The sequence below is a fragment of the Limulus polyphemus genome, unplaced genomic scaffold (assembly GCF_000517525.1).
Source record: "Limulus polyphemus unplaced genomic scaffold, Limulus_polyphemus-2.1.2 Scaffold3692, whole genome shotgun sequence".
In the NCBI taxonomy this organism is placed as follows: domain Eukaryota; kingdom Metazoa; phylum Arthropoda; class Merostomata; order Xiphosura; family Limulidae; genus Limulus; species Limulus polyphemus.
This window is the reverse complement of record NW_013669302.1, coordinates 79,654-99,427: the sequence shown is the minus strand read 5'-3', so window position 1 is coordinate 99,427 and position 19,774 is coordinate 79,654. Positions and strand designations below refer to the sequence as shown.

The window sequence follows — 19,774 nt, the reverse complement described above, 5'->3', positions numbered from 1 at the left end:
GCAAGATAATGCATGTTGGTTATCATAATTTGAATTATAAGTATAATTTGGATGGGAATAACTTTAACAGTGTTATGAAAGAAAGGGATCTTGGTGTAATGGTTGATCAGTCTCTCAAGCCATCCAAGAAGTGTGCTGTTGCTAGTGGTAGGGCAAATAGGATTTTAGTTAGTATATACAGAAATATTGATTACAAGTCTAAAGAGGTTATAATTTCATTGTATAGATCATTGGTTAGGCTTCATGGGGAGTATTGTGTTCAGTCTTGGGTTCCTTACCTTATAAAGGATATTGAATTATTGGAAAGGGCTCAGTGGAGGACTATGCAAATGGAAAGGTTGTCATATGAGAACAGATTAAGATATCTGAAAATTTCTCTTAAAATATGAAGAGTTATAGGGGATCTGGCTGAGGTTTTTAAGGTTTGTAATGCTGATTTCTCCCTTTTTTCAACTTATTGGTAAAAATGGTGGCATACGGGAGACATAAATATAAATGTTGGCAAGATAGGAGTCTTCAGCTAATATATTTTTTATTACAAGACATTTGGCCTTTGGAATGGGTTACCTTTTGGTTTCACATGTGGTGGATGCTATAACTTTAAGAGATTTTAAAGGAAGGCTTGATATATATTTAAATGATAAGTGCAGACTTTGAGGTTGTTTCTTATCCCTTGTCCTTAATTTTTTTGTTATATATTAGAGAACCATATGCAAAGTCTTAAGTGTAACTAAAGATACTGAAGGTGAAAAACTGCAGTAAACTGACCACAAAAATGTTTATGTAATTCGTAAATTCTAACACACATATCAACAGAACCTAAAAGACAGCTTTTATGTTAGACTCAAGAATGTCAACGTATATATCCCATTGGGAAGTAGTTTCTAAATATTCCAATATGGTACATTTTCTCCACTCACATAAATATCTATTCTTGTTCAGTGCTGCCCTCTATATGTAAATTTTGTTCACGCATGCGACAAACCTTCTGCCTCCCCTTCATTGAAAGTGACTCATTCTAATGTGTGTCTCATGCAAATTATCATGCGACAACCCACCGCTAATGAGAGGCCACACACTCGTTACGCATGTGACTCCATCTATTCATTTCTACAAGACTACCACTTTTCGTTTTGGCATTGCTTGTGTTTAGACGTTTACAATTTTGCTTTAGTGTGATTCATCTTTATAACTTAAATAGTTATACTTCTTAAGTGGTCTTTATTAATTGTTTTTGATTATACAGCTGATGCCTTTATTTTTATTTCACTATCCAGTCTTTACTATTAGATTTGTTTGATTTGTTATTTACTATGAATTCAGAGGTTAATGTTACCACTTATCATTCCTCCTACAAGCACTCTTCCACTGGGAGCAGGTGGGGGAGACCCATCATTGGATTTATCTGTGATTATTTGTGGAGAGATTGATTGTTATATGGGTCAACCACCTTCTCCTGAACTTGCCCCACTTCCTCAAGAACAAGCCGAACTTGTTTGGTCTGAGGAAGATTTTGATAGCCTTTTTTCCAACACCGGCTTTTGCTGTGTCTTCCTATGCCCCATCTGTGGAATCAGATAGGCCTAATACAGCATTTTTAGACATGATTTCTCAGGTATGTGATGATTTATCCCTTTCCCTGATTTCCTATGATCCCCATCCTTCTTTGTTGCATGGTAGTTCTTCTTCTCCTTATTTAGTCTTCCCACATTTCCCTGGATATTAAGGTTCATGCTGAGCATTTTGCTTCCCAATTGGTTAAGGATGCCAGCATGCCTCACCCCCCATGGTCTATGTATCAGTTTACTTTAGAATGCCATCAAGTTGATTGTCCATTTCTAGACTCTCAGCAGTTAGGGTATATTTTGCCAGTTTGGGGGCACTCCCTGATTTTCCTGTCTTTAACCCATGCCAAGTTTTCACGCCTTCATCCTACCCTTACTTCACTTCTACCATACACCTCCTTTCCGAAGCTTTGCACAAAAATCCCAAGGGTTTTTTGAGGGACAACCTCTCCCTTATTACCTCCACATTGGCTCGTTTGTCATCCTCAGCTCTCACCTTACACATGTGGTTTCTCTGTTGTTGGAATCTTCTGGGTTCATTTGCTGTCCACTTGTATCAAGGAATTATGTATAGCCCCTTTTCTTCATTGGTATGTAATCGACCATGTTTTGGAACTTTGGAATCATGTGTGGAATTCCTGCATCAACCCTTTACCCATTCTTCTTTGGTAGCTCATTTGTCGCAGTCTGAACAACAACAAGCCCCTATTACCTTTTCCCATCCTAGTCCTTCTCAGCCCTTACCTGTTCCTTTTTGTAGGGGTTCCTTATCTCCTCATTTTATTTGACGTAGATCAGCATGACCCTAACAGTACAGGTGACTACCCAGTTGAAGCTCAATGTGTTCCCCTTTAGCAAATGTTTGTTACAGATCAGTGGGTTATTCGGGTTCTATCAAATGGACTTGTCTTAAAATTCCTTTCTCCACCTCCTTTGTCACAGGTACCTATTTCCTTCCCTCCAACTCGGGATCCCATTACCAGCCAGCTTCTCTCAGAGGTGGTCTAAGACCCTCTGTCCCAACAGGCTATCAAACCTGGAAATAATTTTACTCCCTTTTTTTCCAGGTTGTTTGTTGTCCCCATGAAAACTGGAGATTGGCAGCCTGTCATAGATTTATCCTGCCTCAGTCAAATTTTCAATCTCCCCTGTTTTACTCTGGAATTGTTTCTCACCCTTAGGTGGGCTTTTTCTCCAGGTTTATGAATGACCAAGATGGACGTTGCTAATGCTTACTTGCATATTCCGATAGCTCAGCAGTCATGACCATATCCTCGGTTTGTCTATCGAGGGGTAAGTTATCAATTTTGTGCACTACCCTTCGGGTTTGCTTTAGCTTCTTATGTTTTTTGTCAGGTTGTTTGAGCTATTGCTCATCATCGCCATTCTTTCAGGATGCTGTTTCATTATTATATGGATGACTGACTGTTGTTAGATCATTCCAAACAGGAGTCTGTCTGTCATACTTTTCAGCTGCTCCAAACTGCTCAAGAGAGCTGGTTAATCAAATTAGAGAAGTCTTTATTTCAATCTATCCAATATCTGATCCATTTGGGTGTTTTTTTTCAAGACCCATCTCAGTCTGGCCCAATTTTCTCCTCTTCAACTGCATTCAATGGAGCTTTCAGTTCACCACATTCTTACTGCTCCCTCTATTACAGCTCACAAGGTTCTATCACTTTTGGGGATGTGGTCTTCCATGGCTGCACACATTCCTTTAGTTCATGCTCATATGCAAGCTCTTCAGTGGGTTCTTCATGACCAGTGGAACTTTGCATGGGATCCTTTATGGGCTCTTATTACCATTCCTCCTTCCTGCATTGGTGTTTGGACAATACCCATACATACGGTGGGGATTCCGCTTCCTCTTTGTTCGGATTTACATATTTTCACAGACACATCCTTTCAGGGATGGGGGGCATGGGTCAATCAACAGGAGGCTTCATGGTTTTGGTTTGCAGCTGAAAAGTCTTATCATATTAACATTGGAGCTTCTAGCTGTCTGTCAGGCCTTGGATCATTTTCTCCATCTGGCCAGACATTGTCTGGTTGCTTATTTCAATCACCAAAGTGGTACCCATTTTCAATCCCTATGTTTTTATACATTGTATCATCTTTTCTGGGCCCACATGCAAGATATCCTTATTGTTGCATGTCATGTTCTGGGTGCTTTCAATCTTCTCATTGATCATCTTTTTCATTCAGACAAAATCTATCCAATGGAGTGGTTGCTCAATCCTTCTGTTTTCCATTGGCTTTGCCTTTAGTGGGGTACTCTTCACATCAATGTCTTTTCCACATCTCCCAACCACAAACTACCTCTGTTTTGGTCTTCAGTCCCTTATCCTCTTGCCCTGGCTGTTGATGCTTTCAGTCAGGATTGGACCGACAAGTACCTATATGTTTATTCTCCCATTTGATCAACCCTACCACTCTGTGTCAAGTCCTTCTGATTGCTCCTTACTGGCTGACTCAGCTGTGGTTTTCTCAAGTTATCCAGCTACAACTTACCCCTCTGCTACCTCTTCCTCTCTCTCTCTCCCTTCTTCAGCAACCTTGTTCATCAGTGCTTCATCCCACTCTTCCTGCCCTCTGTCTTCACACTTGGTTTTTATCCAGTCCTTGGTGAGGAAATTTAGGCTTGTCCCAACGTGTAGCTTCATTTCTGGCCCGTTCTATTAGCCCTTCTTCCATGGAAGTTTGTCAGAATAAATGGAACATTATCCATCCTTTGTCTCTGGGCCAGGGGTTTTAAGCTGATTGGCTCACTGTTCCTCATATTGCTGAGTTTCTTACTTGGCTTTTCGATCATGGATCTACTGTCTCCTTGATTTCTGGTTATCACTCTCCCTATTGATACATTCCTTCCGGACGCATCTTCCTCTGCGGTGGGCTGCCCTTCCAGACTGAGATATTAATGTGGTCCTCCATTGCCTCACTTTGCCTCTGTTTGAACCATTTTCCACATGTTCCTTGTTTCACCTTTCCCTTAAGACATATTTCCTTCTACTTTTTGCCTGTAGACATCGGCAGCCCGATTCATTTGCCATTGATATTTCACATACTCTTTATCATCCTACATATATTTTCCTTTATCTGGATAATTTGCATGAGAGAGATAGTGGAATGAGTCATTTCCAATGGAGGGGAGACAGAAGGCTTGTGGCATGTGTGAAAAGTATTAAATTTTGCATATAGATGGCAGCACTGAATGAGAATAGTTATTTATGTGAGCCGATGTAAGTCCTATTGGAAATACATTTTCAGTATAGGAAAATTATAATGTTGGGTGTAATACATGCTCAAGAGTGTTTTGATCTTCACATCCATGTTTTGAATTCTGCTTACAGTAATTTTGTTTTCAAAGTTTAAAGAACAAAAAGTATTTGATTCTGTTATTTCCAGGGTTTTTATTTTACTTTTATGAATTTTGTATTAGATCTTATTGTCTGCATAGAATTACTGTTGTTTCATTATAATATTCTATAATAATTATAGTAGTTGATTTCACTGTGTCAAGTATTTTCAGTATTTTGTTTGCTTACTTTGGTATTTCTGTATGTGTGTATGTATGTGTGTATATATATAAATATATATATATTCAATAAATAGCTTTGAAAAATGTTGTGTTAGCACAATTGTATTTGCATTTTAGGCAGGGTTTGGTCTAGTAATTAGTGTGCCAGACTGTGGATCAGAATGTTTTAGGTTCTCATTGTAATATGCTGCTTAACACTCTCTTGCTTGCAGTAGTTTTATTTTCAAAGTTTAAAGAACAAAAGTTATTTGATTCTGTTATTTCTGTGGCTTTTATTTTAGTTTTATGAATTTTGTACTAAAACAGTTGTTAAAAATAGGAACTTATTTTCTGATATGGTGCATTATATAAATAGCTATTCTCATTTTTAGTTTATGCTGGGCCTTTTTGTCTCTCTTTTGAGAGGTGGTGCTGGCATGCCTTGCCCTCCACAGGCTTTAGTTCATTTAGTCTTAGCTTACCATCAGGCAGATTGTTTTTTGTTTTCTTGCTTTTCTGCACTTTGAATATCTGTTGCCTGTATGGGGAACAGAATCTGTTAATCTTATCCCTCCTTCATCTTTCTCTATTGCCTTTCCTACTGGTATTGGCCACCATACACCTTTTTACTGAGGTGTTCTGTCTATTTTAGGGGATTTTCGTGGGATACCTTCATCCTTTTTACGTCCATGTTGGGGCGATTGCCATCTTTGGCCTTTTCTCTACAAACATGGCTTCTTTGCTTTTGGGATATTCTGGGATAGGACACTGTGTTGTACCAAGTTTATTTCACTTCCACTTCTAATTTGGCCTTACAGAAGGCATTTTTCCTCCACTCCTCCATTTTTTTTGGGGGGGGGGGTTGATACTTCTGTGACTTTTAGCATCACATGGGGTATCTATATTGCTACAATCAATTTTTTCTTTTTTGGTTGCTCGTTTGTCTCTATGGCCATTGTATTCTTTATTGATGTTCCATGTCTGGCACTTCCCGTAACTTACCTATTCATCATTTACCTGTTCTACATCTAAGCATTCTTCTATTAGTCGTGTATTCTCGATGGAGATTGGAGCTCTGTGATTGATCTGTCCCACCTCAATCACTTCTTGCTTCTTTCCCTTCTTCTTATGTTGTCTTTTATCACACCATGGTGGGTATTTTCTCTATAATGAGGATGCCCACGGTCGATGTTTTGTATTCTTATACCCATGTTCCTATTTTTCATTCCTCTTGGGGCTGTCTTAAGTTTGTTCACCATGGGATTGGGTACTAGTTTTGTGCCTTAATCTTCAAGCTTGTTTCAGATTTGTATGTCTTTGTCTCCAGTTACTCATCCATTTGCCTTGACTATTGATGCATTCAAACAGGATTGGGACCATTTATACATTTTTCTCATCCCATTTATTATCTTCCCTGGGTGATTTCTTTAATCATTACCACTCTGTGTCAGATCTTTCTGATTGCTTCTTCCTGGCTAACACAGATCTAGTTTTCTCAGCTGCTTCAGCTCAATTTGTCCATTTTGTTTTGGATTGATTTTTCCTACTCTCCACTTTGATGGCTTGTGGAGCATGTTTTTCCTTTTCTCCATTTTTGTTTTCTTCTATCTCCCACCTTTAATCACAGTCATATCTGGTTGGCTTTCTATGTCTTATATTTGCACTGGGTTGCTTCATTGCTTTCAGGGCTTCTTTCCATTTCTTCCTTTTCCTGCTGTTTCATTCTCTAGCTCCACTCCTGTGTTTGTGACTTTTTTCCTTCCTCCCTTGCCCTTTAGATTCAGATTTTGATTTGATTAGCCTTTTCTTCTTTGTCTCCTTTTCCCCTGTAATCAATTCCTAGTGTCTTCACTCTGATTAGGTACTTTCCCTTATACCTGCATCTCATCCTCATTGTACATTGGAGGTACTTCTTACATTGAGCACTAGGACTGCACCTCCTACATTTATCTCCCAATATCTGTTTCAGGTAGCTGTTTCTTTCTTGTCGGCGAGACTGTGACTATGTAAGATACCATTTTGTTTATATACCTCTTATTTTTCAGGGCCATGTCCCTTTTTTTCATTAAGGATCCCACTCTGTAGTGAATGGTGCCTGTCCAGGTATAAAAGTAGTCAAATTTGCACTGTAAGGCCATGATGACTTAACAGTTATAATTTACATGGTCACTAAATGTATACTGTTGAGATGAGGTGTTCTTCAAGATTGTTTGTAGGTTTTCTCGCGATATATTTGCTTCATTCATATGCCCGTTCTGGACCTTACTAACCCATGGACTTCATGGGTAAAGTGGAAGGGGATAGCTGCCCATCCCTGCCATTCCTTAGAGGGGATAAATCAGGAGTGGTCTGCTTTTCAAAATAGGGTTTTCGTGGTCTCCATTGCACTGTTGACGTTCCTCCAGACTATGCACCACATTTTCTCTCCCCCTTTTCTTCCAGTGGAGTATGGAAGTCCTTACCACTTTCCAGTTTCACACTGCTCGGGTAGTGGACTATGGAAGCATCCTCCTGAATGTGATAATGATATACGATAAAAATAATGATAAAAGCATTCAGTTGAGAGTAGGGTGGTGGTGTTCTGCTGATGTAGATGATGAAATGTCCTCCAGTCTAGTGCTTCATCTTTGTACGGTTTTATCCGAGGGGATGTTGTAGCTTTAGAGTGAGCCGTCAAAATTGCAGTTCACCCCTTCGGTTGGGATCTCTCTTTCTACCCCCACATGGATGTTGGTTCTGAGTGGCTGGGTTTTTGGATTCAGAGCTGAATCAATCAACACATGTATTATAGGTGTCTCTATTTCCTCACTCAGTTATACTCTTCTTTCCTCCACCCATCTTATGGGTCACATTGGTGGAGCTTGCAGATTAATATGGTTCTTCATCTTATGCTATCTCTTGATGATTTCCTTATAACAAGGATGTTATTGAGTTAGGGGTAGTTTCCTGTCAGATTGGTTTTGAGTGAGACAGTTTACATTACAGAGACATCTTTACTATACTGATCGTCCATATTTCAGATTCCTAGATCAGTCAAATAATTTATCACATTGCTATTATGTGTCCCATTCATACGTCGGGGGGTATGACTTATGAACTTAAGGTTAATAAAGTATGATCTTCCACATGGACGTTGGATCCAGGAGGCCTGGGTTTGGATTGTAGTTGACTTCCCGAAGGTATAATCCTCATCCTACTCCTGTGTGGATGTTGGTTCTCATTGACCTGGGTTTCAGTTGTAGTTGACTTGCAGTGTATGGTCCATCACACCTTAGGCACTCTACACCTGGAGGCACATTTTTTTACTCTCATCCACATTTGTGTATTATGGGATTGAGATTCGTGTATTGTGTGGTTCGGATCACTATCTAACCAAAGTTCTCTCCCTATTAGATGTGCTACTCCATACTTCCGCTCATATTTGTGACATGTTTTTCCATACTGGGAAAGAGTATACCTGATACAGAAGTGGTGTGGTCTCCCACATATGATATTCAATTCTAAGGATCTCTTTGGTAGTGTCCTTTGGATACTTCTTTCTGTCCCTCCATCTATTCAAAGTGGGATTGTAGCTATTTATGTGAGCGGAGGTAATGTACCATATCAGAAGTTATAATTGTCCTATACTGAAAATGTATTTCTGATAGGTACTTACCTTCTTTCACAATTCCTCCCCAGAGAAAACTGGTGCTTCCATTTTCTGCCTAAACTCGAAGTGATAGTTTGGTAGAATTAAATAGAGGGAGTCACATTTCAAGAGAGTATGCCACACTCTTATTGGTTGAGGGTTGTCACATGATAATTCGCATGGGTAACAAATTGGAATCAGTCATTTCCAGATGGTGTGAGCATTAAGGCTTGTGGCATGTGCAAAAATATGTTTTGCATATAGGGGGCAGCACTGAAGGAGAATAGCTATCTATGTGAGAGGAGGTAAGTACCTATCAGAAATACATTCTCAGTATAGGAAAATTATAACATTTGCTTTATCACAGTAAATAATATGCACCTAGACTATTGCCATACTGCAATCAATGTAACCCATTCATGACAAGAGTTTGCGAGTTTGCTGTAGTGCTTACTATGTTTTCTATTGTGGCTGGCAAATAAATGTTCTCAAAAACTCATTTATGGCCGGCATTCATTAGAAGTGTAGTTTTGAATATCAAATGTAATTTAGCAATAACTAGTTTTGTATTTCCTAAGTGTGCATCTAAATAAATTTTAAAAAATCACAAGACTTAGCTTTTTGATCATGTTATTTCAAAAATCATTTTTAAAGATTCTGAAAAAGAGCAAAAACAGGAGATAATTCTCTTTTATACCCTAGAAACAGAGAGAATTAATAAGACATACTATTGAAATGGAACATTTCTAGTAAGTATGCCTTATTGTTCACAACACAAGTTGGGAAAGATGGTCTAGACTGGTTGTAAAAAAGCAAAAAATATTTAGATTTGTTACCATGTATTATATGCAACTAACATTTAGATAGATTTTTAGCAAAAAATATTCGTATTATACCTAGAAAGTTGATGTATATTTTTTCATATTTCAGCAAAAATAAACATAAAATGAAAAATGTTATTTTATTTAAAAATACTGTTTTGATTTTAAGTGAAACTATGGTTATTGGAGGATTTTCATGTTTAGTCTTGCTAAAGGGGCTAGTGAGTGGACTATGATATAGATTTATCCCTTGAAATTCATAAAAATCTTGTGTATTAATTTTTTGCTGATCAAACACTTCAAAATAGTTTGTGGCAAATATATTGTATGTCTAGAAAACAATTATAGACATGTATTATTTTGGGTTTCCCCTCGGCCACCATGTAAAAAAATACAGATAAAAATGAAAAATATTCCAATTTTCAGGTACTTCACATTTTCACAGAAATATAGATTAACTTCTCAAAAGGTTTATTTTTCTTTTTTTGTTTACTAGAAATAGCACTTAAACACCAATATCATTCATAATTGTTTTTGAGCTGTACATAGACATAAAATCTATGGTAGTTTCCTTAAGGTGCAAAAAACATTTCATTAGCACGAGTTGAACATTTCAAAATACACTCAAACCATCATTAATGTCTGAAACCAAAATATATTAATTTCTTTTTGTACAAATGATGTAAAAACTGAGTAATATTTCAGAATATTGAACTTTAAGAATAAAGGAGAAATTAATAAAAAAACATGAAATAAGTTATAATTGACAATGAACATGAAAAAAAACGTTTATACAATAACTAAACCATAATATAGCACTAAATTACCAATTTGTTTACACACTATTCACTACTGATGTGGTCGACATATTACATCATATTTATGAATAAAACCCCAATAACCCGAGTGCTTTCAATAGGTGGACATTTCTTCTTCAGGGGCAAACTGGGAATAGTGGTGTAATCGAATGAGTGATATATATATAAAGGGAGTTTAGTGACATCATGAAGGTCATCTGCTTTTCCAGGAAATATTTAGTTTATTTCTCTATGTACTGTTGTAAGCATCTCATTTCCGGTACAATGTAGCCGATCATATTTAGTTAATTTTTTTTTTTCTGATTATAACACTAAAATATTTGAGATTTTATTTGCTGCCAAAATTGATTTGATTCTTTAAAATATATTTCCTCAGAATATTATCTTTTTCAGGAGCTTAATAGTTTCATATATAAAGTTAAAAGGAGTACAATACTAAAATAATAACACAAAAAATGATTTATCAAAATAGGAAGAGCCCTTAAATGACTTCACATCTTTTGGTGTTCTTACGCCACTTCAGGAACACTGAAATGTGTAGTCATTTTAGGGCTGGTTCATGTTTTAATAAATTATTTATTGTGTAATCATTTTAGTATTGTACAAGAGCTATTTTAAGGTATATTTAGTTTAATAGTTATTTGTTGGCTCCTTTTAATCAAAGTATACCACATTTTGGTCTCAAGACCAAAGAGTTGTTTTTGAGGGGCGTTTATTTTGAATAAGTTTTTTGTTTTTTGGAAGTATGGTTACTGTAAAGTATTTAAATAAGCATTTTTGGAATGCACTTTCCGAGTCCACTTAAAATTTATGGTGGCTCAACATTAAGTTTGAGTGCTTATAACACAAAATATTTGATTTTGATACCTGTGGTGGGAAGAGCACAGATAGCCCATATTGTAGTATTTTGCTCAACGACAAACAAACAAACTGTTCTTGGGTCTGATAACTTGAAGGGTGGTTAATGTAAATTTCAGCTCTTGCATAATGGTCTCAGTCTAACTGGACTGTTTTCTGTTCAACTCCTAGATCTTCAAAAATTAGACTAAACATTATCATATTCAGAGTGTCACCTATTCCAGGGAGAGAGAGGCAAGATTCACCAGAGAAAGAGAGAACACATCAGGGGGAGCAAGCAGCATTTTATATGTGCCTATGGTGATACATGGTTATGAGATTTTAAAGTTTTTAATATGGCAACTGCTTTACTTGATCTTACTGTGTGTCAGGCACCAGGTTAGCATCATCTTCATTCTGGCAACAAGTTAAACATGAGATAAGAGGCACATTTTCAACTTCGTCTTGTCACTGCTACTCATAAAATAAAGGTGGTTGCCTCAGGTTGTGGTTTAGGCAATGATATCTCAGCAGTGGACCTGTTGCAGAATTTTTCATACAGTTTTGCTTGAGTAATAGTCGAATTGCAGTTCTGTGGGAAAAATATTCAATGATAACCACGTTGAGGCCAAGAACAATGAACTGTATGAGTGTGTGTTGAAAAGGAGGCTGTAATGCTTGTGATTATGCAAGTTAGCGTGCTGTGGATGTGATCTAATGCATCTTCTTGGGTGATATAAACAATGTTTTGTGTAGAAAACAGGCTGCACTGGATAAAACAGTTATTTTTAAGGATGCTAGATCATTTTGTTACTAATGTATAATTATGACATATGGTTATTCAACTTCTAGCTGAAATATTAAATAAAACAATAATGGAAGTAAAAGTGAGCTAGTTCTGTATGTAGCTGGTTTTGTTAATTCATTATTTCACCAAGTGGACTGAAACTTATTCAGTGGTCAATACTTTACATAATCTGTAAATCCAACATATGTTCCTACTACCTATATAGATATTCTGCATTGTTCACAGAAATAGGTTGGGTGGATGTCTTTTGCTGTAATGGCTGGAGATGGCTTGAATGGATTATGAAGAAAAACTTTAATATAAGTTTTTCTTCATAATCCATTAAAGCCATCTCCAGCCATTATTAGTCTCAAAGTGGGTTCCTCGTCATCGAATTTGTCTTCTACTGTAGTAGTTGTGTATAAATTTGGTTGTCAGCAGTTGGATACATTGGCCATAAATCAATAGAGATCTTACAAAACAATAGTTGCAGAATGAAAGTTTTTGATAGGTACTTACCTCCTTTCAGATAAATAGCTATTCTCGTTCAATGCTGCCCTCTATATGCAAAAACTTTGTATGCATGCCACAAGCCTTTTATCTCTCCTTCATTGGAAGTGACTGATTCCAATGCATCTCTCATGCAAATCATCTTATGTCAACCCTTCACCAATAAGAGTGCAACATACTCTCATGATGCATGCAACTCCCTCTATTCAATTCTACCAAACTATCACTTCTTGTTTGGCAGTAATCATGTTCTGATGTTGTTGTTTTTGATGATCTTCGTGTTATTCACATTCATGATTTTAATTGTTTAATCCCGAAGTGGAATTTCTTTATTAATTCTTTTTCTTTACATTGAAGAAGTATTTTACTTTAACTTCATTTCCCAGTCTTTTTTTTTTCTCTCTCCATTAAATTCTGCTCATTTTACCATTTCGAGTATCATATATCCTAATAGCATTATTTCATAGACTACAGGTGGGGGAGAACTGTTGTTGGATTTATCTGCAAATATCCGCCATGAGGTTGATCATTATATGGGTTAACCTCCTTCTCCTGAAGCCCGGCATGGCCAGGTGGTTAGGGTACTTGACTCACAATCTGCGGGTCGCGGGTTCGATTCCCTGTCACACCAAACATGCTCGCTCTTTCAGCCGGGGGCATTCTAATGTGACGGTCAATCCCACTATTCGCTGGTAAAAGAGTAGCCCAAGTGTTGGAGGTGTGTGGTGATGACTAGCTGCCTTCCCTCTAGTCTTACACTGCTAAATTAGGGACAGCTAGCGCAGATATCCCTCGTGTAGCTTTGCGCGAAATTCAAAACAAACAAACCTCCTGAACTTGCCCCACTTCCTCTTGAGCAAGCCGAACCTGTTTGTGCCGAGGAAACCTGTTTGATAGCTTTTTTTCACCACTGGATTTTGCTGTGTCTTTCTATGCCCCACCTGAGGAATCACTTAGGCCTTATACCACATTCTAGACATGATTTCTCAGTTATATGATGTTTTATCCATTTCCTTAATTTCCTGTTATCACCATCCTATTTTGTTGCATGATAGTTCTTCCTCTCCGAATATTAGGGTTCATGCTGAGCAATTTGCTTCACAATTGGTTGTGGGTGCCAGCATGCCTCGTGCTCCACAGGCCATGGACCACTTTGCATTAGCTTACCTTCAGGCTGACTGTCTGTTTTTTTACTCTCAACAGTTGGGGTCAATTTTACCTATGTGGGGGACAGTCTCTTGCTTTCCTGTGCATTTAACCCATGCCTAGTTTTCACACCTTCATCTTACCCTTACTTTCCTTTTATCTACTATCCATATCCATTCCAAGGCAATCTACTGAGACCCTGAGTGTTTTTTTGAGGGAAAGCCTCTCCCTTATTACCTCCACATTGGCTAAATTGTCATTTTTGGCTTTTACTTTACACACATAGTTTCTCTCTTTTGTTAGGATCTTCTGGGTTGAGATGTGGTCTTGTCCCAGGTTTGGGATTTACATATGGCCCCTTTTCTTCAGCGGTATGTTTTTTGATCATGTACCTGAGACTTTGGAATCACGTGTGGAGTCTGTGCATCAACACTCTACCCTTTCTTCTTTGTCCAAGTCTGAGCCAAGACAAGCGCCTATTCCTCCTTCCAGGGCTTTCTCATCTTGTCATATTATCTTATGTAGATTAGCACGTTGCCATCAGTACTGGTGACTACCAAGTGGGTTCCGGTCTGGTGGGAGCTTGATTGTACATATTTGTTCCACTTTAGTGATCTTTCCCTACAGATCAGTGGGTTCTTAGGGTTTTATCAGAGGGATTTGTTCTACAATTTCTCTCTCCCCCTTTGTCTCTGGTACCCGTTTTCTTTTCCATGTCTCAGGATCCTACCACCAACCAGCATCTGTCAGAGGTGGTACAAGACTTTCTGTCTCAACAGACTATTGAACTTGTTCATCATCTTTCTCCAGGTTTAAGAGTGGTGAAACCAGGGTTGAGTTTCACTGCTGAAAGATGGTGGCATGTTACACCACCATAACTATTGACATATGTGATGATGGGTAGTTTGGAAATATATGTTTATGGAAATATAAGTGTATTAATAATTATATGCATGTGGTTTCCCACATGTAGAGAACACCATACAAAATCACTCATAAATATAGTATAACACAAATTACTTAGTATTTTGAAAACAAAATATTTAAATGAAGAAAAGGCATTGATCAAGGTATTAAGATTTTGAATTATAAAGTGAACTGTAGCTATTAGTGTGTGAAGCATTGTTTGAAGATGTAGCAAGTCTGTTATTTTCCTTAATGTGAAAGAGAGAATATTTCAGTTTTGACTCTGAAATGTTTTTGTCAAGTTATTAATATTCATGAGAAAGATAAGTAACTGTTAGACTTGTGTTACATTAGACAGAAAACATAGTATGACATGTAGTTTTGCTAGTAGTAGTTAAGAACTCTTCAATTGTACCAAATTGAATTCCCTATGAGTATGTTTAATTATCTGTATGAAGGTGAATTTGCAAACAGCAAGGATCATGCCAAAGTTGAACTTGGTGTACCCAATGTTTTGCAATCATGCAAGTTGAACTATTCCTGAAAAAACAATTTTGATAAACAAGTTCTTAGTATTTGTGGGCAAAAAAACAGAAAGTGGTGGAAGAAATATAGCTGGGTTCCAGGGTAGTTGTGAGCCATTCTTATAGAAATTACAACAGTAAAGAGCACAGTTGAATAGCTGAATTATGGTCAAACTTGAAACTGAATGACTAATTAGAGTTCTTCTAGCCTTACATTTTCAATTCTGACTTTCTCTTTAAGATCAAATTCTTAAACCTTTTGGCTGTTGTTTTCATCTAGCCAGTTATAGACTACTCTGTTTATGTTGTCAGTGAATCTTGAAGTTACTGAAAACATGGAAAGCCAATACACCAAAAGTTACTTATTCAGCAACTTTGAGAACATATATATTCATTGGAGCCTAAAACCCCTGGAGCTGGCTTATCTTTAATCTCAAGAAAGCCCATTAATGAAGATATGTTGTTAGGCAAAATATCAGTCATAGGAGATCTGATGATTTGGGCTGCTAGTGGGCTCTCCCTGAAGTTCTGAAACTCACCATCCTAATCCTCATGAGCATCACCTTCCCTGAGATCACAAAAAAAAAATGAGACAAAGCTGAGCTGGAGACATCTACTGGGTCAATCTTAATAATGACCAGTCTCTCTGCTACCAAACGAATAAGGCCATCATCAGAAGTGAAACCTGAGGTCTGAGCAACACCCAAGGACCATGGCTCAGTCTATAAGTGCCTACTATGATGTTAGAATGTTGGGCAGCAAAAGTGACATTACCTGTGCCTCCACCTTTGTGCCAACAATTACATCTCTCAGTTGAGAAGGGCTTTCCATGAACTAAAATTGTGCAGAAAGAAGAAGGGGATAAAGTGTCAGGAAACTTGTGAAAGTAATATACTAGCTGGATAATAGCAATGATCTAACCTTCTATCTCCATGACAACAGCTGTTGATATTGATACTAATGAGGGGGCCTCCAACTTGATGGCTGGACAGCTAAAAGGGAGCTGCCCATGGACAAAGATCTTGCCACAAAAGAGGGTAGAACCACAATCTGCACCCTAACCAAAATATTGAAATAACTCGTGTATCAGCAGGTTCAGATTCTAAAATTTCTACAAAAAACAGACAGCCAAGGGGACAGAGGCCTGGGTCTTTTAATCTCTGGGAGGATGATAATCTGATGAAATATGGAATAGTTTCTCACATTTCAGATGAGCTTGCAAAGAATCAAAAGACACTTCTGAGGGTCCAAGTGATCCATTTCTGGAGCATCATAATGCACTTTAAATCCACCACTTTGTTGAAAAGCCTGCTGTTGGGGCTTCAGTAGGTGGGGTGTTCTAATTGTAGATTGTGTGTGCATATATATTTCAAATTGCTTTTTATTTACTTGATTGTATAGTACTTCATTTTGTGCAAGTATATATTGGGTTAGTAGATTTATTTTGATGTAGGTCTACTGTTGTGAAAAATTTGCATTATATATTTTTGCTTGATTATGTGTTGTTTTTGTTTTTAGACATCCAAAATATTTTGGCCATGCATTCTCTAATAATTTAGGGAAACTATTAGAGTATGATCTTTATTGAATTATAATTAATATGACGTACTGAAGTTGTAGACTATTTACTGATGCAGACCATGAAGTCTACCATATAAATTTAATTAGAATATATTTGGAGGACATAAATTAGGCTGTTCAAATACATTATGCATGCACATTGAAGTGTTCACTTTGGTTTGAGAGTGCTATTGCAAGATATTTCTTGATCTTCAGAAGGAAATGATGTATGATTTTCATGAGACTTTCTTGTTATTGTTTATTTATGTCTACACTACTTAGTCTAAGTGATGTTTATGCTTTCAAACCAACCTGGATATTGTAATTTCCTGAGAAGCAACACTCACAAGGTATGACTTGTTCAAATCTGTCATTCATCAAAGATATAGCTACTGTTTATTGAAATTTCCTCCCAAGTAAGTAAATATTATAATCTTGCATGTATCCATTGATAGACATTCTTATTATCTGCTCTCAGAAATAGAGGAGAATTCCCATATTTCTGCTTTACTGACAGTGCAATGTACTACAGTGCATACAGTTGCATAGTGTCAATTGTCCATGGTAGCACAAGTGCATCACTAACTTTCAAAAACTGTGTCATCACTACTAGTTAACCTGTGGCCATTATGAAAGTTCTCATTACTGTATGTAACTAAATACTAGTCATACTTGTGTTACTCTGAATTTTCATTAGCTAAGGTTGTTGTTTGTCTAAAGTTTTGTGCTTGGATGGTAGGCGTTGGAATTGTCAACAGTGTACTTGACAGATAATTGTATAATTTGTATAATCTTCAAAGATTTATTTGTGCTTAAACTTACCCATTAATGACAAAGTTTTGAGTTGAATGAAAGTAACCAAAAATGAAAATCTGTTGGAGTTTTAGGTGTACTTCAGATTTCAAAAACATTCATGTGTTTCTTTCTTTCCTTGTGCAAACATATTTCTAAGCATATAAAGTGATAAATTAATGTAAAATTGAGTAAATCTTTATGATTATATTGGAAAGTACATGGTACAAGCTAAATGTACATTGCTGTTTCAAAATCAAATTAAACATTACAAGTCATTGTAACTAAACTATTTATCTAACTATAAAATTGATAGAATATGCCAATGAATTAATGATATTTGTGATGTAATTGATCTGTTCAGTAAAATATAATCACATACTGTACTGCCCCCCTGGTATTTTTATAAAACTTACCTTTTCTGATAGCAACAGTAATTCAACATATAGTCCACTTTTATTATTGTAATGTTGATTTGAAAGCAAAGAGGAAAAACACACACACTTATTAGAATTGATTAGCCCCCCACCCTGCTGTTAATTATGGGCAATACAGTATTTATCTGTTGTTATTTTTTTATAGGTGGAAGACCCTCACCATGGCCACAGATGTAAATGTTTTTCCAGTTAGTACTCCAGTTCTCAAGTGGCAAAAAGAGGGAACTACCAAAACGGGTTCCATACAAATGAGGTCCTCACTATCTGAAGGTTTCTGAAAGTGTTCTGCTCTTTTTTTTTTTTAATATTTTTCATATTTATTATATAAAAGCAATTTCAATAGTAACACAGGCTGGTATTTTTGAAATTTGTTTGCAATGTTGTACCAATGTCTGATGGCACCAAGTGCAACATATAATTTTGGCACTCATTAACTCAACTCATTAGTTCACTTTGTTAGTCAATCAGGATATAGATGCCCTCCTTTGAGCTGGCACCATATGTGAAAGTGATGCTCGCATTACCCATGGTAAGGTCCTGTTTGTTTGAGAAGTATTATGTTATGTTTCTAAAGTAGCTTATTTGTATATATAATACATGAACATTGAGTTGTGTTTTACACACATTTTATCATTTACCCAGCATGTGGCTGGATCATAGTGCACATGTCAGGACCTTTTTACAGAGTTACATCAAAAACTTAATGAAAGAATCTTATTACCAATGTACGTTAATAAGCTTGGCATCAAATCATAATTTATAATTCAAATGTTTATATTATCTAAGTTCTAATTTCTCAATTTCAAAAGGAAATATTTAATATATGTTTTCAATCTTCACCTTCCTGTGTCACATGCACATTTTCACTCTGAATTCTCCCTTATAGAATTTTTTCTTCACTTATATGTTTTAAGGGTGTTAAATCAAATAGAAACTGAAAATATAGATAATGACAGGCCTGAATATAATCTTTGAATTTTCTACTTTGTCAATTTGCTGAGATATCAATATATTTGTCAAACCCACCTATTAAGCTCCTCCCAACCTATCATAGCTTTCAAGGAAGTCATCTATACCATGTGGTCTTATTTTATGGATATGTTTATAACCAATAGATAAAACATTTTTTCCTCTACAAGATTCTTATTATAGTTATTTCTTTTTTGTGGGTGTAAGTAGATAGTTTACCTTAAATGCATTATGTGTGATCGATGTTGAGCAGCCAATGGAGTTTTTAACCTATTATTGCTTAGTTAGAAAGACATTTAAATTATAGTAGTTTTTGGATATTCTGTTCTTGTGTTTTATATATTTTTATGTTCTAAATAGTATATTTGAAAAGCTGCATAGAATTACTGAAACACAGCTTCCAAGTAAGAAATGACTTCAATGTTTTTAATGTATATGTTTTGTTTACTGTGTATAGTTTCTGAAGAAAATAACTAAAATATAAAAATTAGAAAAGGTTAGGTGACAATACCTGTTTTGATGATGAAGCCAGTAAAGCTCTTAAGGTTTAAGCTGAGTGTAATCTGATTATTTGTTTACTCTAAGCTGTACTGGAAACACCCATTGCTTTTTCTCATGGAGAGACATTGAAGAGAGGGTTCAAAGTATAGTAATAAAACAGTAAAATTAAAGGCAAGCAGATATGAAAAGGTTAGAAGCTGAGGCTGTTAGGATAAGTAATTGTAATTTTCTGTTACAATCTTTAGCCATTCTAGTAGAAAAGATATTATTGATTTTATTTCATAATTTTCAACTTTTCATCACCTTGTTTCCTGTTCCAATCACTCTCTGTCTGTCATGTAGTCATGTAGGGATCACTGAAGCATGTATTCGTAGGAAATGTGTGTTTGTGAAAGGAAATATCTCTTCAGATTCAGAATGCAAATATACAAATTACTGATTAAATTTCCAATTGTG

General features: G+C 36.5%; 1 protein-coding gene across 4 annotated transcripts in view; it reads left to right on the top strand.

Moving 5' to 3' along the window:
- Positions 1–19,774, top strand: part of LOC106469864 (DNA polymerase subunit gamma-2, mitochondrial-like) — an 87,369-nt gene that overhangs the window by 5,966 nt on the left and 61,629 nt on the right. For all 4 annotated transcript variants that reach the window (XM_022398435.1, XM_022398434.1, XM_022398436.1 and 1 more), the window contains exon 2: positions 17,994–18,118. In XM_022398435.1, coding sequence (XP_022254143.1) covers positions 18,010–18,118 — 109 coding nt within the window. In that variant the 5' untranslated portion in view covers positions 17,994–18,009. The remainder of the gene's footprint in view (positions 1–17,993; positions 18,119–19,774) is intronic.